Source organism: Mycteria americana, chromosome 15 (assembly GCF_035582795.1).
Source record: "Mycteria americana isolate JAX WOST 10 ecotype Jacksonville Zoo and Gardens chromosome 15, USCA_MyAme_1.0, whole genome shotgun sequence".
Lineage (NCBI taxonomy): Eukaryota > Metazoa > Chordata > Aves > Ciconiiformes > Ciconiidae > Mycteria > Mycteria americana.
Genome location: NC_134379.1, coordinates 13,184,561 through 13,210,057, shown reverse-complemented (window position 1 = coordinate 13,210,057; position 25,497 = coordinate 13,184,561). Strand labels below are relative to the sequence as shown.

The 25,497-nt window shown below is 51.7% G+C and overlaps 1 protein-coding gene across 1 annotated transcript; it reads right to left on the bottom strand.

Moving 5' to 3' along the window:
- Window positions 1–53: 53 nt before the first annotated feature.
- LOC142417516 (uncharacterized) lies at window positions 54–25,469 on the bottom strand. Its single transcript, XM_075518352.1, has 4 exons — window positions 25,244–25,469; window positions 2,289–2,426; window positions 1,149–1,457; window positions 54–997 (listed from the first exon to the last, which is right to left on the bottom strand). Exons 1-4 carry the CDS (start codon window positions 25,467–25,469, stop codon window positions 369–371), a joined length of 1,302 nt encoding a protein of 433 aa, XP_075374467.1. The 3' UTR covers window positions 54–368.
- Window positions 25,470–25,497: the final 28 nt, after the last annotated feature.

The window sequence follows — 25,497 nt, the reverse complement described above, 5'->3', positions numbered from 1 at the left end:
AGGGGTGACAGAAACCTTGAAGAGAAAGGGACTGTTTATTTATACAGCTAAGAATAAGGACATTTTCCCGTGATGCTCATACAGGCATTATATTTCTAAAGCACATTTTATTCTCCAGAGCAGATATGTTTCAGAAGTACAGAGTTTGCAATGTTTTAGTCTGATTAGAATGCAATTAAAATAAAAACAGCTCAAAGGGGAAGAACCCAGCAAGGGAAGCGGAGGAACTCTGCAAAAGAGGCAAAAGAAAAATCTCTTGGCAGCCCAGGGTGTGCCCCGCTGTCACCCACTCCGCTCCCCCCAGCAAAGGGGCCCAGCAGGGCACTGGTCTAGCCACGGGCCCTGTGCAGACAGGCAGTGACGAAGCCCTAGCAGTAGGTAATGGGTTTGATGAGGATGGCAGAAGCTTTGCAGTTCCCATTGCACAGGCTGCCCCACGTTATGCTCCCCTTGACGTTCAGCCGTACAGAATAGCATGCCGAGTACCACCACCCGCCCCCGTAGCTGGAGGCACAGTTCCCACTGTAAGTGTCCTGATCCAGATCTTTAGCAGAGAACTTCATGTTGTCGTGCATGGTGCCAGGACTCTTTGAGGCCATGGCATCTTCCGCTGTCCCCGAGTATGCTCCCAGCCTTAGCCGGTAGCCGTGGGACTCATCTTCCACACTGAAGAGGTTGTAGTCTGCAAACTTGGTGTTGTTTGCGGCATCCAGGATGACAAACCTGACCTGGTAGACCTTCTGCTTGGAGATCTGATGGATGTACTCAGTGCCCAGCCAGTACTCGGTGTGCACGTTCCCAAAGCCGTACTTGTAGGTGCTCCAGGACTCGGCCCAGGTGATCTCCGTGCTCTGCCGGTTCCTCTGGATGACCGTCCAGCCCCCATCCGTCGCATTCATTTCACAGTACACCACGATGGGGTGCAGTCCTGTGGGCTGGATGACATAGACACCGCTGGGGTTGCCAGCAGGGATCTCACTGCAGTCCTTGGGCCAACCTGGGGCAGGAGAGAGGGTGATTTAATAAGACCCTGCGCAACAAGACAGAGGCACATCCCATAGTCCTCCTGTGGCTGATTCTGCAAGAGCAAGATGTTAATAAGACCTGGATTGCCTGAGGAGCACAGATCATATGAACGTCATCCTCACCTGAGCACACAACACCTGCATCCTCGCTGTGCCCGCAGTTGTGCTCTCCCCAAGCCCGCAGTGAGCACTCAGTGAGGAGCTCCTCCTCCCCATTGCAGTTAACGTCGTCCAGCCAGATAGTCCCAGATCCACGCCCAAAATAAGCACTACTTGAGGCTGATACTGCCTCTCCACAGCCGAGCTGCCTACACACCACAGAGGCATCTCTCATGTCCCAGCCGTCATCACACACCGTTCCCCACTCATTGCGGTACCAAACCTCCACCCGTCCGGAGCAGTGGCTGGAGCCATTCACTAGCCGGAGCTGACCTGGAACATGGAAAACAACAGTAGGGAGGAGATTTGGAAATGGGGGGGGGGATGTCACAAAAGAAAGCTTGAATGCAGATCAGGAGGAACTTTCTGGCTCAAGAAGTGGAGTCCAGGCAGTAACAGGTAGGGCCTTTACACCTCTGATCTTGCTCCCAGCTGGGGAAGGTGCCTAGGAGCCTTTGTCTTCTGAAGTCTCCATTTCCAACTATTTTTGGTGTCTTGTGGCCCCAGAGACCGGGTATGGGTTTGCCATGTGTTCCCTCAGCCAAGTGGGCATCAGCCATCCTCTCCCACCACTGCAGGAACCGTGTTTCACCCTCCTGGGACTGTGAGTACCCCAGGAGCAAGGCTGAGGGTGAGACAGGGGGTGGTGCAGTCTGGTGAAGAACTCTCAGACAAGGGTATTTCACAGGAGAAGACCACTTTTCTAGTTCTTAGCCATGGGACAAGTGAAATAGCTGGGGATGCTGGTGGCAGGAGAACCTTTCCCTTCTGCATCTTTCCCAGTGACTGTCCCACCATCCTCCCGCAGGGCAGGGGGTGTGTGGGGAGGGACAGCCTTGGCTTCGGGAGGAGATCAGAGCAAACTCTCTGGGCTTCTCCACACCTACACATGAGCAGAAAGGCCTGTGACTGCAAGGTCCCACCAGACATTTGGAGAAGGACAGGTGACTCATGCTGGGGCATGCATCTCTCTTGAGGGATGCTGGAGCTCTGCTGACAGCTCGGGGGGAGCACTGGGTTGGAAGATGCCCTCCCCGACAGCCCGCTCTGGGGTGGTCCTAGCCATGTCCTGCTGGCAGAGGTGGAGACCTTCCATGTACCTACCATTCACTAACGTGTTCAGAGCAGACACGGTGTTATTCAAGACAGATTGATTTGACAGGCTTTGGACGCTCCTGGTGAGATGTGGGGCAGGCAGGGCCAACACACAGGCAAGGAGCAGGAGGGGAGCGCACTGGGCAGCTGGGGGAGGAAGGGACAAGATGAGAGTCAAACAGAGCATCCCACTGCTGGTGTGAAACATGCAGCAGGGAACCAGCTGCAGTGAGGCGAAACAGCTGCAAGTCACCCCAAACCTGCGAGGACAGCATGGGGTTGCCTTTCAGACACAAATCTTGTAGCCAGACTCTTTGCTGTTCCCAGGCTTCCTGGCAGAGCCCGAGGTGCCCAGGAAATTTGGGGAGCAAAATCAAGCAATCACAAGAGATTCCTTTGCACATCAGAAGAAACTTCACCAAAGTTTTTATCTTTAAGCACAAACTTTAACAGAAACCTTGTGGCGTATTTTCTGCCCCTCCAGCTCACTAAAGAGCTAGATGGTATTTCTACACTCTGGAAAATCCAAATAAAAAAACCAAGTTATAATCAAATAAATATAATAATGTTATTCAACTTAATTATAATAATAGTTATACCACTATTAAAATCTGAACATTCATTTAAAGATGGCATCACAGCTGCACCTCTGGGGGTTACAGCAGTGTTGGATTGCAAAACATCTGGAAAGGGACGACTTTTCCAACAGTGTCACTATTTTGGACATCCCACAATGATGGACCCTTGGTAGCAATTGGAAACCTATGCTTTTCATACACCAGTAAATTCAATCTTACACTTTTAACACATTTACACTCAGATTTATGACTCTGCTGGGCTAGAATAAAGCACAATGACTATCTGCTAGACATGAACCTGTCCCTTCCTTTGAATGTGTCCCTGCTCTGCCAGGACAGAGGATTACTCCTAGTAGATGAGTTGCTGCAATGTTTTTCTTTGTTCAACGTCTTCTCTGCCCCCACTGACCCATTTGCATGGGGAAACGCCACTCTGACATTCCCTCCGTAGGTTTTGCCCTCCTGCTCCTGAGTGCAGCCCTGGGTAGACCCTGTTTGCAGAGACCTGCCCTTGCTTTGCCTGGACCCTGAGCCTTGCTGAAGCTCTTCCTGATGCGCTCGCAGTGATGCAAGGTACGGAGAGCCCCTGTCCCTCTGGCCAGAGCAGCGCGGTGACCAGATCTGCAGGACAGCCAGCAGGTCTGCACCCCTCGAGTATGACTCAGCGCTGGTCTGACCCTCCTCTGCTCCCCACTCTCTGGGACAGGGCTGCACGTGGGTTCCCTCTTCCCCCACTCGAACCCTCCTGAGCTCTCCTCTGCCCTGACGCTGCCCTGGGAGGCTGCGGGCCTGGGCTGAGGACAGACCCAGGGACTTGCACATCCCTCTCAAGCTTTCTCCCTTGCCCTGGAAGAAGCAGCACAGACCTTGAGTCTGCCCCTGCTTTGAGCCCTGTGTCATCTCCTGCCTCTGTGGTAAGTCTTCCATCCATGGGAGCAAATGGATGGCTCTGCCAGGGGCAGGGTCTCAACACCCACCCTCCGCCAGCACTGCTTCTGGGGGTCCACGGGCTGGGGAACCCACCCTGCCCTGCTCCCCACGCTCACACTCACCCATGCCGACTCCACGGGGACACTTGGAAGTCCAGAAAGTTACTGTAGATATGCTTTGAGTCACAAGATTTATAGCTGCGCCGTGCCAGGGGAGGAGTGCAGCTGACACTGCTGCCGCAGGTCCCATCCTGTTCTCATCTTGGGGTGTGTTAATGAGCGGCTGGCAATAGGGCTGTAACCTCAATGGGCACTTCCCCGCAGCAGGGATGTTCATCTGCTCTGATAAGAGCCCTTATCAGGACCTGAGCAAATACAGCCCAGGAGCAGCAAAGGCATCCAGGCACTTCCCATGTGTCAAGCAGGACTTTTCCTGGATATGCCACCAACGGGTGTTTGGAGACATTTGCTGAGCTCCCTCCTGTCACCTCTGCAGGGAACAACCCTGGAGATCCAGCCCCGCTCATTAAACAGCTGAGCAGGATCTGGGGTCCCTCCTGCCAGATCTGTGCAGAGGTGGACAGGAGCTGGATGCAGCAAACCAGCACCATGAAGACCCCAGGGATGTCCCTGCTTTCTTCTGGAGCAAACACACTGCATGGCTCAATAGTGGTCGTAGGCACAAAGCAGAACCAAGCAATGGGGGCAACTGTCCAGCTTCTCACGTCTGGGGCTCATGTCAAGAAATGTTTTAAAGGAACTGGACCTGTTGAAACATGAGACTATTTCTGTCTGAGTCTCAGATGAAAGCAGGTATCACTCCAGGGAGCACCTGGTGCTGGGAATATCTCCTGCCTCTTCCCACTGAGAGTGCAGACATTGTGTGGTCTGCAGCATGTCCTCTGCATGGGGCAGCTATGTGCCACCAGTGATCACCGTGCAAGGCCCCTGCTATCTACAGTACAACCTACAGTGACAAATGACACTTTTTGGCCAAGCGAGTTTTGAGCTATGGTTGCAAAAAAATACTGAAAAAACATTTTCCAAAGTCTCACATTTGAAAAATGACTGAATAATATCAGCAGCTGCAAAATGTCATCTACTGAGAGAGCAAGAGTTTCAGGAAAGAAGAGGCTTTCCCCAGCAAGGCTGAGATGAATGTGAAGGTGAAACACAAGTTGTATTGCTTGCACAGAGAAGTCCAGATTACCCCAAGACACTTCCAGAGTTACTCTTGGGCACTAACTTGCAGCTCAGCCATTGCAGTAGAGCAAACAGGGAGATAAACAGGATTTCCAAAAAAGTTGTTAAGTGAATCAAGAAAGTAGGAGATTTTTTTCCCCATGTCCTCTGCCTGTTACATGATGTTTCAAAAATATTTTCTCTCATAACTCATTTCTGCAGAGATATGATGCTTGGACCATTACCTTGGGAGGGATGGGATGTTATCCCATTCCCAGCATTTCTGTTCCATGACAGGTCCATGTAAATGCCACAAGTCAGCCAGAACTGCAGCCCCTGAGGTGGCCACGAAGCCATGCGGAGCTCAGAGGAGCCCTGTCTGAGAAGTCGGGGGTGTCTGACCTGTGAGGTGGGGTATCACCAAGCAGACAATGCTCTTTCAGAGCTCTGAACAGGCACCATGGACCCATGACTGTTGATCACTGCCAGGGTGGACCCGCACTCGCAGACCTCCCCTGCACCTCCTGGCTGCAGAGACCACCCAGATGTGGCTGAAGTGGCTTCCTGGCAGTGTGGTGCTGCCCTAATGCTGACAAAAAGCAGCCTCCAGCAGCCACAGCCTCCCCAGCCCTCCCAGGGTACAGGCATGGAACAGGGGCAGCCTTGGGCGCTGAGCAGGCAAGAGGCAGCTCCCACCACTGCAGGGATGCCCTCGTGTTGGCATGGGCTTATTGAACAGCCGCTGCATGCCACTAGCAAGCTGTTCTCCACTGGTCTTATGGGCATTTGCTTCTAAGCAGATATTTCTACCTCCCGCTCCTTGACTTTTTTCTTTTCCTTATTGGCCTCTGGAGCATCTGCAAGATGGGAAATGTTTGTCTCCCAGCTGTGAGGTGCGAGCAGTGTTTTCTTTTCCCCACAGAAATCTCAAAGCACATCTTGAGTAAAGAAAACACTAGTATCAATGCTGTCATGTACCTGTGCACACACATAAAATTTTACTGCAATGAATGTTCCACTTTCAGTGCCTATTTCCAGCATTATAAACTAGGATTAAGTTTGTGTAAAGCAAATATTAATGTGTCGGGAAGATTGAACTCAAAGATCTAATATCATCTCAGTATGGGCAAGCTCAGCTTGTAATAGCTGATAAACTCTATCTTCATGTCCACCAGGAGAAAGGGGCCTTGGGTTTCCATCTCATTGAAGGAGGAACCTCTTCCTCCTTTTTGGTTTCAATGGCTTCCATCCCTGCAAGTGAAGATGGCCAAAAGCACCATTTATGAACACTTCACTGCTTGCTGAACCCTAATTCAGAAGCCAGGGCCTTCCCGGTGAATTTGCATTTGTTTTGCACAAGTGTTCCTGATCTTTCCTCTGACCATCACCCTTTCCTTCTGCCACTTGACCAGTTTGCTCTGCCCCTGGTGCTGCCTGTGCTCGTGCAGGAGCTCCAGCTCACTCGTCCTTTCCTCCGACATTGCCAGGGAATTTGAGGCTCTCCCAGTATTTTGAGCAGTGAAAGAGTGGCCTCTGCCTCTCAGGAATAACACATCAGCTGATCCACTTCCATTTGCTTTCATCCAGGCCTGTTACAAGGATTTTGCTTTCCCCTTCCCATGTCAGACCAAGACAGCGGCTGACTGTCTTCCCCTTCCCACCCTGTTGTTGGGACCCACGCAGGCACTGCTGAACCTTGAAGAGTTCACCCAAGCAGGAACCATCCCCACACCGGCACAAATGAGACCGTCGAGGTGACAGACCAGTGGTGTGGGGCAGAGCAAGCAGGAGGACATTGATGCTCTCCTGCATCCCTCCAGCAGCAGCCAATGCCTGGGGTGACATTTGCTGCCAAGCAGAGCAAGCCTGTAACGACCACCTGCCCCGGGAAACTGCCTCTGACCCCAAATCTGCATGCAGAGGGGATGGAGCAAGAAAAGGATCTTCCTGACCCCTGCCAGTGGGATGAAATGTGGGATTAATTAAAATCCACCATGTACAAAGCAAACAAAGATAGTCAGCAAAGGCTGGGAGTGTCCCAGCCTGCATGGGCTTTCCCAGCCTGCATGGACTTCACAGAATCACAGAATCAGAATCACAGAATTGTATAGGTTGGAAAAGACCTTTAAGATCATCAAGTCCAACCATAAACCTAACACTGCCAAGACCACCACTACACCATGTCCCTAAGCACCTCATCCAAACGGCTTTTAAACACCTCCAGGGATGGCGACTCAACCACTTCCCTGGGCAGCCTGTTCCAATGCTTGGTAACCCTTTCAGTGAAGTAAAATTTCCTAATATCCAGTCTGAACCTCCCCTGGTGCAACTTGAGGCCATTTCCTGTTGTCCTATCACTTGTTACCTGGGAGAAGAGACCGACCCCACCTCTCTACAGCCTCCGTTCAGGGAGTTGTAGAGAGCGATGAGGTCTCCCCTCAGCCTCCTTTTCTCCAGGCTGAACAACCCCAGTTCCCTCAGCTGCTCCCCATCAGCCTTGTGCTCCAGACCCTTCCCCAGCTTCGTTGCCCTTCTCTGGACACGCTCCAGCCCCTCAATGTCTCTCTTGGAGTGAGAGGCCCAACACTGAACACAGCATTCGAGGTGCGGCCTCACCAGTGCCGAGTACAGGGGCACGATCACTGCCCTACTCCTGCTGGCCACGCTATTTTTGATACAAGCCAGGATGCCATTGGCTTTCTTGGCCACCTGGGCACACTGCTGGCTCATATTCAGCCGGCTGTCAACCAACACCCCCAGGTCCTTCTCTGCCAGGCAGCTTTCCAGCCACTCTTCCCCAAGCCTGTAGCGTTGCATGGGGTTGCTGTGGCCCAAGGGCAGGACCTTGCACTTGGCCTTGTTGAACCTCATGCAATTGGCCCCAGCCCATCGATCCAGCCTGCTTAGACTTACTGCTTCCAGACTTACTGCTTCCACACAGAAATCCCAGAGGTGCATCTGGCCATTAAACCAGGAGGCCATTGGCCTCTTCCCCTATGGAAAACCCCAGATCACCACCAGGAACCGCACCACCCTACTCTCTGTCCTATGTGGTTATGGACTAAAGGTTCATTGTGTAAGCAAGACTCCTGCAGCACATCCCGCCCCTCCTGTTTGTGACCATGGTGCTCTGCAGGGAGGGAAGAGGCACCCAGTGGTGATCAGAAGATGCCATGGGGAGCAATGCTGACACCCATGTGGTAGAAAACCTGACCCTGCAGCCCCTGTGGCAGCTGGGGGCAGGAATGAGCAGAGGGACCTTGTGCAAGGTGTTTCTGGTCTGAACTATGACACAGAAACATCTCACATTTGTCAGGAGGCTGAGCCCCTTCCCCACAGCTGTCTGGGGCCAGGGGACCTCTGAGGCTGGTGGGACCCACTGAGAATGAGCTACCAGAAATCAGATTTCCCGATACGCCAGAGAGCTGACCCCAGTGGCTCCCACCACAGGCAGGAGCTGCATCTGGTTCCCCTGGGAGCCCAGCACAGCACCTTCCCACATCGGGGTAGCTCCTCTCTCCCCTTCAGAGCATGTCTTCTGTCCCCCTGTGAGCCCAAAGGACAACATGAGATACAGCAGGTATAATCATGTCACCTACCTGCAATGTCCCAATTTCCTCCTAAACGCCCTCAAGACACAATGTGACCATTGACTTACACAGCGGTTGCAGTGAAAAGGAAAACAGATATGCATAAGCACTGAACCAGTGTGTAAACTTGTCATTGAGAAAGAAATTGCTTAAAAAGCAGCGATTTAATGACTAGCAAACGTGGACCAAGAAATATAATCCTCTGAATGGCTTCATGGCTGCTGGAGAGCAGCAGACGTGTTGTGCAGTGATGCCATCTGCTGCCTCCAGCCGCCGGCGAGCTGAAACCTAGGAGCCCGCTCTGCAAACAGCCACAGCAGGTTCAGGGGTGGAGGGGCATGCTGCTCATTACTTTCCATCTTCCAAAACCTGGACTTCATTGCCACGGATGAACTGATTAGCAAGCCAAGAATGAAATTAAGTGCTTTTACAGTGCTGTTAATTTAAACCACTGTGACGATTTAACACTTGGTCTTCCCTGATGGGGAAGGAGAGTCCCTGGTCTGCCATGTGGACTCTGCATCCACGAAATTTCAGCCTGGGGAAGGGCTGGGATTGTCAGGAGCCACCTTGCAGGTAGGGCAGGTCGTTGCTGATCTCATCACCACTTTGTGCACTGCTACTGCAAGTCCTCAGAGCAAACAGGCTCAAGGTGTTCACAGCGTGAAGACACAGATATCCTGGACAGTCTTTAGCAGAGAGACACGTTTGAACACGGCTTTTGAAAGGTGGCATTGGCACTGGACTGAGTGTGACAAGAGCTGTTCAGGGGGAATTTTATTGGAGTTAAAATTAAAAATGTTAGCCAAATTCTCTAATTAATATCCCTTTTTCTCCCTTATTCCTATCCATATATAACAGTTGTGCTGAGCATTGGTACCTCCCTGGTGTCCCCAGCACCTGCACATCAGCTGCACTCTCCCCGCAGAGGGGCCAAGCTGTTCCCTTGGCCAGGTCCGTGAGCGTCGCCGCTCGGCACAGCATGCACAAGGTCACTGCAGGGAGCTGGGTTCACAGGGATGAAACACAAGAACGTTTGAGTTTGCCAGCGTTATTGGTAAAATCCAGCTCTCCAGACAAATCTTCCCAATGTATTCCAAACCCAAGCATGGAAGAAATAAGATGATACAGATGTCTTCATATCATCCCAGGGCCATCCTCCAAAGAGGCACTTCTAACACCCTTTTACTTTCAAGCCAGTGAATTTTCATATGCACTTACAGTATGTGCAGCCCCACAGCGACGTGGATGCCAGATTTTATCAGTTCAGTGGAACATCATTTGCTTTACAGTGCTACAACACTCAATTATAGCATCCTCTTCCCTCTGCCCATAGATAGGAAATATTTTGAGGTGAAGGCTACTTGTCTCATGAAGTACCTTCCCAGGTGTTAGGCAGCAAAGTGACTTTTCTTCCTACCCTGTCCTAATAATTTGGCTATGGCTACAGGCTTGGCAGGGCTTAGCCAAGCCCCAGCTGCAGCAATTACTGCCCCGTCCTGGTTCCTGCATCTCAGGAGCCCACAGGTTCTCTCCAGGCTGGCCCTTGCCTCGGGATGGTTTCAGCAGCACCATGGTCCAGCCCCATGGTCCTCCTGCAGCGAGAGGTGGTGGGTGGCTTAGGAGAGGCTCTGGCTTCTGGGGAATCAGAAGCAAAGCCTCAGCAGGGGCACGAACTCTATGCCAGGCAGAGGCACTGTGTCCATCAGCTGGGATCACCAAGCTTCCCCAAAAAGTGAAAACCGATTAAACAGCAGCTTGACATTGTCTCCTCTTGGCCAATGCTGAGTGCTACAGTGAGAGCTGCGATACAGCGAGAGCTGTGTGACTTGGCCCTAGGATGGGTGTCTCCTCGCTCCTCTCAATTCCCCAGTCATGGAAACACAGTGCATATGGAGGAGCTTCCCTGCCCACTCCCCAGCCTATAAAAAATGCTTCTTTTAGGCCAGAGCAATTTCTTACCAAGTAGGGATCAGCAAAGACAGGGGAGAGGACCCCTTCTCAAAGAGACCCTTGGGTGCCAAAGGAAAGGTGCTGTGGTCAAGTGTAAAGGCCATCTCCAGGCTCAGAGGTGGCCACAGCTCCCTACTTCTTGTCCACATGGGTACAAAAGAGGCACCAGCACCTGCAGGATGCCCCACAGCTGTGACTGACCCCAAGGCAGGGTTTCCCCTTGGCAATGCTCAGCTGTGAGCAGGTATTTCCTGGCCAGGACTTTGGGAGTGTTGGGGTTGAGCTGTTGAGTGGGGTTTGCCTGTTGCACACTTCTGCGGTGTGGCTGCCTGTGCCGTGGTGCCCATGTCGAGCCCTCGGCTGAGGAGCTACTGAAATCTGGTCATGGGGATGGCATTATTGGCTCTGATAGTGAAACAGTGACTGAAAATATTTAAGTATGTATATTTGTGTCTGGGATGGCCATCTACTGCCATCTCCCTGAAGAGTACCTGAGGACTGGTGCTTTGGTACCAGGGACGGTGCTGCCCCAGCACACGCCTGTTCAGAGGGAAGGCTGCTGACAGCCCCTCCTGTTTGAGCAAGATCAACAGCCCAAAAACATGCTCCAGGCTCACAGGTACAGAGTAAAGCTGAAGCCTTTTGGTCCAGTTTAACAGCTCACTGATGTTGGAAAGAAATTAGAGTCCAGCTGAATTAGTCTCCTGGAGCCAGGATAGCTCAGCCCTGAGATCAGCACCCAGGAGACAAATGTGGCCTTCCTCAGTCACCCACTGAGCCTGTCCAGCACTGCAGGGAAAGGAGGGGTGACACTGGCACACCTGGGGATGCCTTGCCACTAGGAGCAAAGAGAAAGAGCATCTGTAGGTGTCTCCATGGGATCTGCACCCATCGCATGTGCTATGAGCCAGGAGCCAGGCAGTGCTCACTGCCACACTGGGAGAGGGTCAGTGATGCTGGTGCTGTTTGGGGACATCCCCTGGCAGCCCTGTGTGAACCATAGCACATGACGGGGTTGGGGTTTTCCCGCAGCTGGACCCCCATGAGCTCATGAGGTGCTGCTCTGCCCACCCCACCAGAATCCTGCCTGCCTGGCAAGGACACGGATGTCACTGCACCACCAAGCAGGCGGCCATCTCCATTGGAGGTGTTTGACTGAAATCAGTCGGGGAAAACTGACAGAAAGTTTAGCACAGTCTCCTTGGAATATATCAAAGCAGCGTCAGTCATCTAATAGGATAAGTAACGTAAGCTGTGTTGCACAAAGAGGCGCGCTAGTGGGATATCGCTTTATGCAGGAGACAGTTTGATATATCTGGGCCACTGCTAACTAAATCCTCCCTGAAGTCCCCTCTTTGTGGCTCTTCTGGCTCCAGGATTAATCACCTCTCTCCTTTTATCTGAAAGACATGAGGCCATCGGCTGCCTGCAGCTCCCACTGTGAAGCACCACAGGAGCCCACGTTACCCTCTGGGGAGCATCAGTAGGGACAGCGCAGTGGCAGCCTCGGCCACCCGCCCAGGGGCTGTGTCCTGCTCTCAGGTTCTGCTTTATGGTGGCTCCTGCCTGCACGATGCCCAGGGAGCCGATGCTGAGCCAGGCACTGTGGGGTCCAGCAGGCACTGGGGTGCATTGCAAGCCCTCATTTTGGTTGCTGACAGCTGCCTGGGGTGCAAGGGAGAAGCACATCAAGACCCACATGGCCAAAGTTGCATTTAGGATCATAACTCAGGCTCATCCTGACTTTGGAGCACTTGGGGCAGGGTTGACTTCTGCTAGTCCATGAATCCTCCCCAAAACCAAAAGTCTTCCTCGCAGAGAGTCACAGGGAGGAGAAAAGAGGAGAAAAGAGACTCGCAGAGAAGGATTGAAATGCCCTTCTGAAAGAAACCCACAGCAACCTCAGCTGCCTGTGTCTCAGGGGATAACAGGCCAAGTGGCCCCAGAAGGATCCAAATGTCCTCCAATTTTGTGCAGCTGAGGCATGAACCGGAGAAAGACGCCCTGTTTTACACCAGTGCACAGTTAAGCAAAGCCCTGCACAGAGACAAGCTCTGAGAGCAGCTGCAGGACCTCCCATCAGCAGAGTTGTTTGGGTCCTTGCACTCCCCCTTACTCCTGTGCATTCCATCAAACCGCCGTTTCAGCAAGGTGCAACATCCATTTGCAAGACCAAGACTCACGGCCCAGCAGGGCTTTCTGCTGCAGCCTGCAGTTTTGGTGCAAGCATTGAGGGCTCCAGCTGGGAGTTACTCACAGGCTCAGAGCTGGGCCAGGGGCCTTGGGCCAAGCTGCAGTCACCCAGGAGAGCAGTGGCAGCAGAGCATGCACCAGCCTTGCTGCCACAGGGCTGTGGTGCTGCCACCAGCCTGGAAGAGCAGGACAGGGTAACTGGGAGGTCTGAATAGTCATGGGAGCTGAATGAGGAACGTCCTTGCTCAAGGTGTAGGAACACAAGAGGAAGTAGTTTTCAAACTCAGATCCCAAGAACAGCCGATAGATCAGCAGGACGCTGTGTCCAGGGATCCTGTGTAATTAAAGGTCCATCAAGGGAGGGAGTAAGTGACCCAAAGAAGGGCTTTGCAAACCAGCAGGTCAAACATCTCCGAGTCAAAGTGTGTGTTTGGAAGCTGCCAGGAATGTCACCGGTGCTGCACCTCCCCAGGTGCCCTCAGGCCAGGCAAGCCGGGGCACGAGCCCCTGCTCTGCACTGCCTGGCTGTGAGCTGGACCAGTGGCACAGCCAGCCCTGTGAGCCCCACGCATCACCTCTCCCACTGCCTGCCAGTTCCTTGCTCCTGTAGGTCACCAGCTCCTTAAACTCACTGTCCAAACACTCATGTACCAGACTTGTAAATCTTCTGCTTTTGTCTCTGAAGAGGGAAAATCTGAGAACGTCCTCAGAGAGGCAGTTTCATCTCCTCCTTGTATTCAACTCATTTTCTCAGATAAATCCCCTTAGTTCCACCAGGGTTTAACAGGAGTGGAAGGCTGTCTCAAATGAGTCCAAATACTTCTATTTCCTATATGTACATCTTTCAACTTTAAAACAGCCTTTTTAAGTGCCACTGCTTCTTCAACAGCCTTCAGCCTGAGACAGGCATCAAAGGAAGAACTGGCCGGTCAGGTGAACAGGCTGCCTTCTCATCCTAAGTTTGCAAAGGAATCACGAGATAACAAATTAATTCCCCGAGTAATGTGAATATTTCATGCTGAAAGGGTTTTCTACAGCATCCAGTCTGAGGAGTTTTTTGGGTGTGCATTTGTACATGGATTTATTTCCCTGTAAAAACTGAGATGGCATCTGGCAGCTATGATGTAAAGGCACCGCTCTTCTACATTCACAAAGAAATATTTGAAAAGAAGCTCTTTGGGTTGCAACAGTTTCAAGAACAACAAAGTTTTCCATCCTTAAGTAGAAAAGTGACCAAGAAATAACTGACAACTTCAGTACAGTATTATATAACCATAAACATTTGCAAAGTTTAAAGAATAAAGACTACAAAGCATCTACTAAAGAACAGAATTTCAATAGGGGGATTTTTAGAATTGCTTATGCAATTTTAAAGAGAAAAGGGATGAAGAGGCTTCATTTCCCAAAGGAGTTTATGGCTCTGCAACATGACTACAGCCATCATTTTTTGGAGTGCTGAGCAGAGCATTGTGACAGCATTTTTCAACTACAAAGTTCTGTTTCTGCCCTAAAAATAACCCCAAGAATTTTGCTTTCTTGCTTTGAAGGTCAGATCTTTCGCTAGCTCTCATGCCAGGGATCATCTTATTTGAGAAGATGCTCTTTTTGGTTGACTCTCCAAAGAGAGAGTCAAAGCTGGCCCAAAGGCCCAGCTGTCTCCAGATTTACAAGCTCTATTTGCAGTGTATTTGCGATCTGAAGTCTTCTTCCAGGTGCTCTGTGCAGCACCACATCACTAACACTCACACTGATGACCATCTTTCGAGGAGAACAATAAAGGGAAGAAGAATTCTGAGCCCAGGACAGGCACCTGGGAGGTGAGACACATCAGCTGTGGCCAATGCCACCAAAGAGGTGGCATTGACTGGCATGTTTGTTGTTTGTCCCCTGTTGAGATAGAACCTAGATGGGTTCAACAATGGATTTCCTCGATGGGTTCAATGTTTTGCTTAGCAAACAATCATTTGCCTTCATGCCAAGTGTAAAAGTCATTTTACATGCCTCCTGATCTGTAAAGGCAAGGACGAGTTTGGAGTAACCCAGAATTAGATCCCAAGGTGTTGCTGGTTATCTCCACCAGCCTCTGTGAAGGGCTGTGCATCGAGGATGGCTCCTAGCACCCTTCCAGCAACTGTGCCCCTTGCTCAGCTCTGCTGTTCCTCCTTTGAGCAGAAAACTGCCCCACGGAGAATGTCACCTCCCACAGACCAAAGGGCAAGAAAGGTGAATGAGTGTAGGATGGGAGATGGAGAGAGGGCACAGCCCCTGTGCTGGGCTGGAAAGAGGACAGAGAGCCCCAGGCAGGACAAGGGTGTCTTGGGGATGCTGGTGCAGGTGAGGGAGGATGGGGACTGAGGGGAAGGATGACAGTGGCTGAGGGCTGGAAGTGGGGAGCAGGGAGACAGATGGGGCTCCTGGTAGGGGCAGGGGTTGGCAGTGATGATGGTTCCCATCACGCACTCCCCACTCGAATGCCAAAGGCACCAGCCATGGCTCCACTTGGGAAGGGGCAGCCAATGATCAGACTTTGTTACAGTGTGCTTGATCCTCACAAGGATGCTTTCATCTGACTGTGATAAAAGCCTTCAAACCTGGAGGAGCTGAAGCTGCACAGATCTCCCATCTCCAGGTCATCTGTAGTGATACCTCCTTGACAGCAACACTGTCTCATTGCTGAGATTTGCACCATTAATATGTACCCAGGAACACTTGTCTGCTGAGCACAGACTGTCCTAATTGCTGATGCTCACCACCCCAGTTTTGGTATCTCACAGAACAGGACAGACCATCAGTCCCTGCAAACGTAGCTTTCTCCTTCCCCAGCAGAGCCGAACATACAGCCTATGACTTGAGTTTCCTTGCAAGCCTCAAACTGCCCTTCAGGAAATCTCTGGTGCCATCTGGGGACCGGTTGCACACATTGTCCAAATGCAGGACTGCCATCTCCTGGGCAGCTGGGAAACTTGGTGTGCAACAGCCCCAGAAAACCATCCCAGAATAACTCAGGCGCAATGTGGCTGAGAAGCCGCTGCGATGGCAGGTACTGTCCATGAAGACAAACCCAACCTTAAGGTACTTCAAAAGCAGCTGCAGTAGGAGCTCCAGGGTCAATTAACAGCTCTGTGGCCAGCATGTGTTTAACCCAAGCACTAAGTGGAGCACAATTCCCACCACTGAGTAATGCATTTTTGCTCTAATGCAAAACATAGCAGGCCATTGTGTAGTGAAAGTCCCTGGAGAGCCAACTGGGCTTGAAGAGACACCCTTCACTATCTCACGGCACCTTTGGTGCATTTCTTGCACACTTTTTCCCAGCCTGAAATACAAATGGAGGAAACCAGACCTTCACCAGACAGTCCTGCACTGGTGCCAGAGGGTTGCTGTGCCTTGGAGCCTGCCAGTTTGCCATGGAAGAGCATGCACATGGCCCAGTGCTGGACACAGGGGAGACAGGCTGCTCACCCTCCCATCCCTCTCCACAGATCCTGCCTCCCTCGGCCCCCTGCCCTGCCTCCAGCTCCCCTGGGGCTACTCCCTGCCCAAGCACTGGCTTTGTGCCCGCTGGCCTCCCTGCCTGCACGCTGTCACTCCCCATGGCCGGACCCCTCGTGCAGCCCCACAGTGTCTGAGCCCACAGCGGGGCCATGCTTGCTCACCTCTGCCTTTCAGCTGCCAAGCACCTCCTCCCCAAACTATACTGCTCCCCAGGTCTGTACCTGCCCCCCAAAATCCCAAACCCCTCCTCTTTTCATTATACTCCAGTTTTCCCTCTCCTCCCCACCTTGCCCTGCAGCCCAACGAGGCAGGCACGAGCTATGGGAAATTTCAGCCCAAGCAGTTATGATCTGAAAACATGACATGTAATGAAGCCAAGCCTTACGGGAAGCACCATGCAATCCTTTTTCACTGGCTGTGAGCTGCCTGTGCTTTGAAAATGACTCCTATAGCACCTTACGGAAGTAATGGGAATCCTCAACAGCCGTTCTTAAACTCACCGCTAGATTTATGGCATTAAGTCTCTGTTCTGGTAGCAGCAGTAAAATAAGAACAAGTGTGACCATAATAAAGCTTTAGATACCTCAGCATTAATTCTGTGGTCTATTAATGTGTGCAGAAATTAGGGGCAGACGCTTACTTGGAATAGAAAAACTATGGAGGCATTGGCAGCGCCCCCAGAGAATCATTTAGGACAGCCAGGTGCTCCCTACCATCCCTGTTTGCTTGGCGTGGTAGGATGACAGCGGGAAGCTGGGTAGCCCGGTGGGTCCTGCCCCTGCCCACGCACCAGGCAGGATGGGCAGGGGCGGTTTTGGCAGCACCATGGCAGGATACAGGAACAGCCTGAGAAATGAGGGTCAAGGAAGGGCATTTGTTGGGACAAAGCCAAGCAGAGGATGCACTACGGGAGCAGACAAGGACGTTCTAATTGCATGGACGAACTTGGAGGTGACCGGGCTAGGACTAAGCCAAGCACAGCAGGACACCGATGTGCCTTTTCATGTAGGGAGGACAAGCCCAAATTTAGTCCAAACACAGAAGCCAAGTTAAAGATACCAAGTGTAGCAATGCAGTGGAAAGAGAGAGAGACACTGTGTCTAGCAGCCCTCTACAGACTGTCAGAGAAGCCAGTTAAATAACCACTCTGTGACTGCATTTATCCTATTAAGTGACCCTGTGAAGTAATTCTTGCTGCACAACATGGCACTTGCACAGGAAAATAACAGGAGATGAGCACCCATCTCAGCACCCTCCTCAGCACCCACGGCCAAGTGAGGTCTGGCAGTCATCCATACACCCCAGCTCTCTCCAGCACCTTGGAAGAAGCAGCCAGGGTGCAGCTGATTTCTGTTATCAGGAAAATATCGTCTCCTCTCTCTAATCATACTGTTGGATCCATACATTGCATCATGTGGACAGAGAGGGATGCATTTGTAGCTGCATCCATTGGCAGGCACTCTTATTCTGTTAATTAACTTTATCCTTATATTACAGTATTACCATTATCTCCTGCCTGTTAAACAACAATTTAAAATGCTGTGGAAAATACAGTTGACTTCTGTATGCCAACAGACACTATGTTCTGTGCGTTAACTGATGTGTTACAAGGATACTCAAAGCACAAACCTCTCTGTTTCCAAGATGACAAACACCTCAAACAAATAAATGCCCTGTGAAGTGAAATGCTTTTATTACTCCACCAGCAGAAATGATGTGATCCTTCTTCTACTAAAGCAATCTGGTAGATACATTATAATAATCTGGTAATTAAAGTCTGGTAAATATTAAGTCTGAGATCCAGATACTCCCATGTCTGCTACAGAAATGAATGACGCTGTTGGCTCTGTTGCTCAGGAGCAGAACTGGTTCCAGTTTGTACGTCCACTTGTGCCAAACCCCCAGGGCAAACAGCACCCAGTGCAAGTGGGTAACACGGGTGTACATGTGCCTGGCAGACAGCAAGTGGGAAAGGCCAAGGAGCAGAGGGACAGGGGCTGGAAGAGTGACGTGGACAAGAAGTGGGCTTCAGAGTGGACCGTAGCTCCCAGGGCTGGAGACATGACAGAAACCTGAGCTTTGCCTTGAGAGGGCTCTTATGAGCTGTTCTAACTTATATTGAAATAAATGATATTTCTTAAGCTTCAAGTACATTTTGGGACAGCTTCAGGATTTAAACAATACATAGTTTATACATTGAGGACCAAAAGTGACTGGAAAAGCCATGAAAATACCAAAATCCTGCTCCTGTTTCTCAACAGAGATGTCTTCCACAGAGACATGAAGACTTGTCAAACACAAAAACTGCATATTTATATTTAAGGAGTGATAAAGTTTTCCGTGTTATACGTATTTGTAGGAACATAAAATTGACATCTCCTGGTATCTTGGGTTACAGCTGAGGCCTGGGGACACAGCATAAGAAAAGAGACGGGAAAACTCAATGAGGGAGTACCCACAGCAGTTTAAAACAGTAATATATCTGATTAATCATCTTCTGCATTATACCCAGGGAAGTTAGTGGTGAGTTACATACACTCTAGGGTCCTTTCATACCATTGAAGTGATGGGAAAAGGCCTTTGTGTTCCTGAGAACTGGGCTATAAGTGAGCACCACTGAAGAGATCTCCATCAAACCAAAATGGGTTTTCGTTCATTCAGTCCAAAGGGAGAGTGCAAACTTTAACTAACTCAATAGCTGTCAAGAGCTCAGAGACTTGCAGATTAATGGTGCTGGCTGCAAAACTGCAGAGTACCAGCGCTACAACCCAGCCCTGCCACACTGAAGACTGGCAGGGAGCAAGAAGAGCTGGGTAAGAAACTCGCCTGCCCTCCTGGTGACGTGCTAGTGCTAGGGGAGCTCCTCACCATGTCCACAAGAAAATGCCAAAGCTCAGAAGAGCCAGCCTGAGCTGTCCGGTACATGACGGATGCTAGCCATTTCCAGTGGGCTCCTTGCATGGAGCTGCAACGTGGAGTTTGGGAATAGGAAGGGAAATGCAGTGAGCTCTGGGGGCTGTAGGGCATCTCACCTGGGAAGTGATAGTACAAACGGCACAAAACCTGCCTTTTTCCACGTGCAAAGTCAAGCTGCAGCTATGCAGGGTTGTAGCAACGCACAATTTCTGCCATGCAATAGTCAGTACCACCCCGCAGCAGAAAACCAGCAACACAGGGATGTCACTCTGGGAAGACACCAGAACAAGCCTCCTCTGGGTCCACAGGAATGGAGAACCAGAATGCAAGTCACTGACAACCCTAAATATGCTTCTGCATATCAAGCACTGGCACCTCTCCCCGCTAGCTTGCAGGTGACATAGCTGAGCTGGTGTAAAGTTATCTCTGACCAAGGGAGGAGAACCCACATCACCCAGCAAGTGCCAGTTTCTCCAGTAAGGCACATGGATTCTTAGCACACAAAAACGTGGGCCTTTTCAGGATATACCTTCACGATGGGCTTTGTGACTCTCAGATGACAAATGCCGTGTGGGTGGAGAACATCTAATGCTCAACTGTCTTAACTCACAGCCCTCGTCTCAAATCCTAGATTCCCTTCCCTGGGAGCTGGACTGTTGGGACTGCCAGTGGCCCACTTGCTGCCAAAGGACACATATTGGATGGATCTTCCTTCCCTTCTTTCTAATACAACTAGGGCACACCAAACAAAAAGCTAAAGTAAAAATGCCACGACGGGCAGAGAAGTCCTCCCAGGTTAGAAGATGCAAAAACTGAAGCAGTAACTGGAGACGTAGGTCTGTCTCTATGTGCATTATGATCTGCTCTTGGATTTCGCAGGCATTTAGAGGCATTTCTGCATGAAATATGAACATGCCACAGTGCATTGGTTCCCACGTGGCCCTCCTGTGCATAACCAAAAAGCAAAACCTTTTGGCTTTTGTCAGGCCAAGAATGGCAACCTGGTGCCATTTTGATGGCACCAGTCCTTTATGCGTCCAGGCACAGCTGCTTCCCACCACAGACACCCAGGTCTGCACTGAGGACAAGATGCCTTTTTCTTCACCTTCAGACTTCATGCCCTTGGTTTGCCTATGGGATCTTCTCAACTCCCATTTCCAAACCCAACTTCTTCCTGTGCCGAGCCCCTTGCCAGGACAGGCAGGCTGAGCTGCGAGAGGTCTTGAAAGAAGTGAAGTACAGCCACAAAGCCCCTGCTGCCCTGGAGGACATCGTCACGCAGCCCAGAAGGGAGGCAGAAGCCTGGAGGCTGGTGCAGACTCTGCTTCAGGGTGTCCTCTCTCAGCAGCCCTGGGAGAGGAGCGAAGAGAGTAGTGAGCAGGGCTTGCCGGAGAAGGTGGGTGTGAGGAAGGTGGATCTAGAGGTGGAGACCTTTGTTCCTGGCCAGCCACAGGGGAAAACAGTCATCATGAAAGCTGTCTGGCAAGTATCGGAAGTGCTAAAGCAGAAGCATCTGGGTGTGGAGAAGGATAGGAAGGGTAGGGACACTACAATACATCTAGGGAGTGCAGTGGAGGATGGGATCATGAGGGGGTAACTGGGGGAAGAGAAGGGAAGATGGGCACAAGAAGGCAGTCCAATACCACTCTATTGCTGGGTATTTTGCACAACCTGAAGGCAGAGAGTGTATATATATATATATTACTAAAGGGCACTTTCTTTCTCAACTCATTGCCTGGCCCCTTCAAACATAAGAATAGCTGAACTAAATCAGATCAAGGGTCTATTTAGCCCAGCATCATCTCTGTGATAGCTGCCCTGAAGCGCAAGAACAGGGCAATGAGATGTTATAATTTCTGTGAGAACTTTTGAGCCTCCAAATACCTTCAGCTGAGGGATTCTCTGGGCTGGATGTGGTTTCTGTCCTCCCTTGTCAGCTCTTAAACTAGGGAATGGTTTCTTGGCTATCACTTTGTGCTGGGAAGTGCATGACATCATTTATAGAAGCTCATAAATAGCAATGGGTCTCCCAAGCCCCCATGCTACTGACTCACTTTTGACATGCTGCCTTGGAGGGACAGGATTCAGGTGACAGGGTCCTTCTCCTTCCTTGAAGTGGCTGCCTCGATCCCATCATTACCAGGCTAGAGGGGGGGGGCTGGCAAAGATCCTCCTGCTCTTCAGGGCTCCGTTTGACTAATGCTGCAAATTGCTGTCTGTAGCAGTACTGCAGCCTGAGCAGCAGCGCTGCACCAAAGACTTCAGGGCTAAGAAGGCAAGGGGGAAGGTGCAGCAGTGGAGTCTGCTGTTATCCAGGGACCTGGAACCTGTAGGGTGTGAACTTGCAGCTGCACCAGCTCTCATATCCCTGGGTCGATACGGCAGGATTTCCCGTGAGCACCAGGCTCCTGGCTCTGGTATCCAAAAGGTTTTCTGGCACTACAGCTGTTTTTAGAAGCAGCGGTGGAATTACTGAGGTTGTGGACAGGTAGGAGGCTCCTGATTCTCCCTGCTGCGATAACAGGAGTGAGACTTTGCCCTAAGAGAAGAGCCAGAGATACCAAACACCATCCCAGAGGACAGCTTGAGTTTTGCATACTTGGAAAGTGCTTCGGCTAGGCATGTGGAAGGACTTCAACTGGGAAAGGAAAATTCTTGATTACTAAGAATCATTTTACTAAGAAAAATTTTGAAAGAAATGAATGTTTTGGTAAGTAACTCAAATATAGGAAAAGAACAACAGCAAGCTCTGCTTGTGCCTTGGCTTCAGGGATGCAAAGAGGTTGAGGAAGGTCACTTTGCAGAGTGCAGCAAAAATACACGAGAGCTGCCAGTGTGATTTCATAAAATGCAATTTCAAAGCTTTTGGGAGTGTGTGAGGAGCTAAAACACCTGCTAAGCATAACCTGCGGAGTACACACTGGCAATGGTGTATCTTCATTTCAGCTAAGGAAGCAGGGAACTGGCACCACAGGGATCAGGAGAAGCACAACTGCCTTACAGCGACAGTAACCAGGAACGCTCTTTGCAATGCAGCAAGACAGCTGGGGGCACTCTTGCACCTGGAGGGCTGCAAAAAACATGTCACGGGCTCTTAGAGATGTGATACCATCTACCAACACAAGGGGTTTGTAGCTTCTTTGAGGGTATCTGTTCCTTGAACCCTGCACAGATGCCACCCACCACTTTAGGCATATTGTACAGATGTGTACAAGGAGGCATTGACCCTGAAAATGGGGGAACATTTGGCTTGATGGACTTATGAAAGTTGCTATTGCTCTCAGAAAGGAAATGGGCCCAGAATAAACTTTACTGCTTGAGCGGAGGGGCTGAGCACAGATACACACACACAGGACACAGCCCTTCAGCACACTGGGTTTCCTTTTCTGCTTGAAAGTGTGTGTTGCAGGGCACAGCATCATTTCTTCAGCACAGAGGACGGAGCTCAGCCTCCAGCAGAAGCTCTGCACTGGAGGTTAGCTGCTCTGGAGGCCTACACTGGGGTTAGTCGAGGCTCCAGGCTGGGCCAGGGCGCAGAAGTCTACAGAGGGAAATGTCTGGAGTAGATACCTGTATTTATCAGATATTTTCTGCCAGTGAGAACGTGAAGTGTTGGAGATAGACATTCACTTACTGAAAAACTGGCTGAGATGGAAACCAGCTTTCAATTAGAAACTAGGCTTTGCAGGCTGAGAGCAGCAGTCACCAGCACTATCGCTCCACAGGACTTGCAGGGTCACTACCAAACAGAACAGGAAAACCAGAACCCAAGTCAATCTTGGGGCAGCAGCTGTGCAGCAACACCTTCCTAAGTCTGTTCAGGCCAACAACCTCCCCAGCCTGCATGCTGCTGGAGTGAGATCACTTTTGGAGCTCTGGTTCAGCATGTTAGATAAACTGAATAGATAAGGAGGCTGACATTTGAAAACCAGTATTAACTGCACCCCTCCGGCAGCCGGGATGCACTGGCAAGTGGACGTGCTCTGGGTATACCTGATGTATGACTTTCACTGTTGCCAAGTGATCAACTGCTTTACACCAGGAGAGCATCTGCTCACAGCTGCGCCATGCCTTTGCCCTGTGTGTCACATCTGCTCACTCTTCCCAAGGAAAGAATTCATCTTTCTAGTAGCCTGCCTGGAAATGAAGACTTCAGAAGCGAAAATCATGCAAGAAGTGAATGCCTTTGTTGGTCTGAAAGACAGGGATATGAAGTCCACCCCTGGGTCATTTAGAAGGATAAGTGGAAAAGAACGAGCTCTTGTTAGGTCTGGGGATTCACTTATTTTTCTCTCTGCTCAGCTTCAGCTTTTTAAAGCAATGGGCAGTGTTAGGAAGCAGGTGCTTTGTCTCCAGGGAAATCCCTGAGGGCTGTCAGGCTTCTCTCCAGATCAGCTCAAAGGTCGATACCACCTTGCACTCTGCACTGCACTGTCCTCAGGCAGGACACTTCAGTCTGCTCCTATTCTGCAGTCCAGGAGTGAAGCACAGAGAAAAAACACAGCACCCATCAGAGGCAAAACTACCACTGTGCTCTGAGGGAGTAGGTGCGGCAGAGGCAGCCGTGGTGCGACAGCTCCAGCAGCAGGAAGGAAGCTGGCTGACAGCAGGACGAGACAGAGATGATAGCCACAAGTGAGGGCTGCGGCACTCGCTTGCTGCGCTTGGCAGGTGACTGCAGCAAGAGGAACCACACATGTACCCAAAAGGACGGCACTGAATTATTTTGGCTGAATTATACGGGGGAGCTGCTTGGTGTTCAACAGTGGGATCTCTGGATTTAAACATGGATAGGGTCACCTAGGGAGGGATTTTCATATTCTCTGACCATACCTAAATGCTGCAACATTTGGCAAACTTCCAGCTCCACTGTTTTAGTGTCCTGTCAGGTTGGCTCCTTGCCCCTCTGAACCACTCTCTGCACCCAGCCCGGCTTGACCTCATTGCTTGTGGGCCTGGTGGGAAGAACAGAGCTCCAGAGATGAGAACAGCAGTGCCTCATGCACTGTCTTAGGGGTAGTTTGGGGAGCTGAATTTATCCCACGCAGCTCTAGTTTGCCAAGGCTGTTTCTTTTCATCCTCAAGCAGCCACAGCAGGGCTACACAAAGCAGACCTATTCCTCAGTGCCATGAAGCAGCGGCAATCCAGGATCACTCAAATATACTTCTTTAATACACTAGATTTTAAGTGAAGTCTGCTTTCCTAATCACTGAAAAAGGGGTTAGAGGGAGCACTGCTGCACTTGTATTTTTGCTGCGACTGCTTTTGGCTGGCAGTGCTTGACCTGCTGCCTCTATTATCTCTAACACACACTGATAATACAAAACTGCCACATACACCGTTTCTTCTTAAAAAAAAAAAAAGAAAACCCTATAAAACCAAAACCACAACTCTCAAGTTTTTGTCTTTCCTCCTCTCACAGGAGCAGCACCACGGGGTGCCCGGGCCTCCCGCCTCACTGTACCTGGAGCGAGGGGTGTGCTCGGACACCGAGGTGCCACGAACTGCCCCCACGCCGGGCCCTCGGAGCACGGCAGCCTTCCCTGGCCCGTCACCGTCGCCGCCGCGACCCGGAGCCGAGCCGCCTGGCGCGGCGCCGTCGCATGCCGGGGCCGCTCAGACGAGCCCTGGCCACCGTACAACGCTGGCTGCGCAAACGGACCGGACCGGTCCGGCGGCACCGGCCGCGCCGCCCCGAGGCGGCGGCCTCCCTCCTCACCCGCCCCAGGGCCCAGCCCGCCGGAGCCGCCGCTTCGCCCCCTCCCCACGGAGCGGAGGGACCCGGCCCGCCGAGGCGAGCCCAGCGCCGAGGGGATGCTCCGGTGGGGCTCGGACCGGGCCGGGCCGGGCCGGGCCCACGCTCCCTGAGGGGCGGCCACCACACAGGCGCCCGACCCCCACGGTCCCACAATGCCCCGCGCGCCCCTGCCCCTTTAAGAGGTGGTGGGGCGGCACGAGCCGACCGCGGAGGACAAAGCCCGGCGCGCGGCCCCGCCGCGGTACCCGGATGGGCGGGGGGGGGGCGGCGGCGCACCCCGATTGGCCGCCGCGGGGAGGGGGGCGGGCGGATAACGGGGACACAAAATGGAGTCGCGCTCTCTGCCACTTACATAACGCGACCTCTCACCTCGCGTGCGGTGCAAGCCAACTTGCTGTGCCGGCGGGCGGGGCGAGACGGCGCGATTGGCAGGCCGCACAGCCAATCCGAAGCCGGCAGCGCCGGCGGCCCGCCAGTTGGCTCCTGGGGCCGCGGCGGTGGGGGCGGGCGCTGTGGGGCAGGAGGCAGGTTCGGGTGCGCGCGGCGAGGCTCGGCCCGCCGCCCGCCCGGGAGGGGGAGGGGAATCTCCCGCCATTTTTCAATCCTCCCGCCCAGGTCCCGCC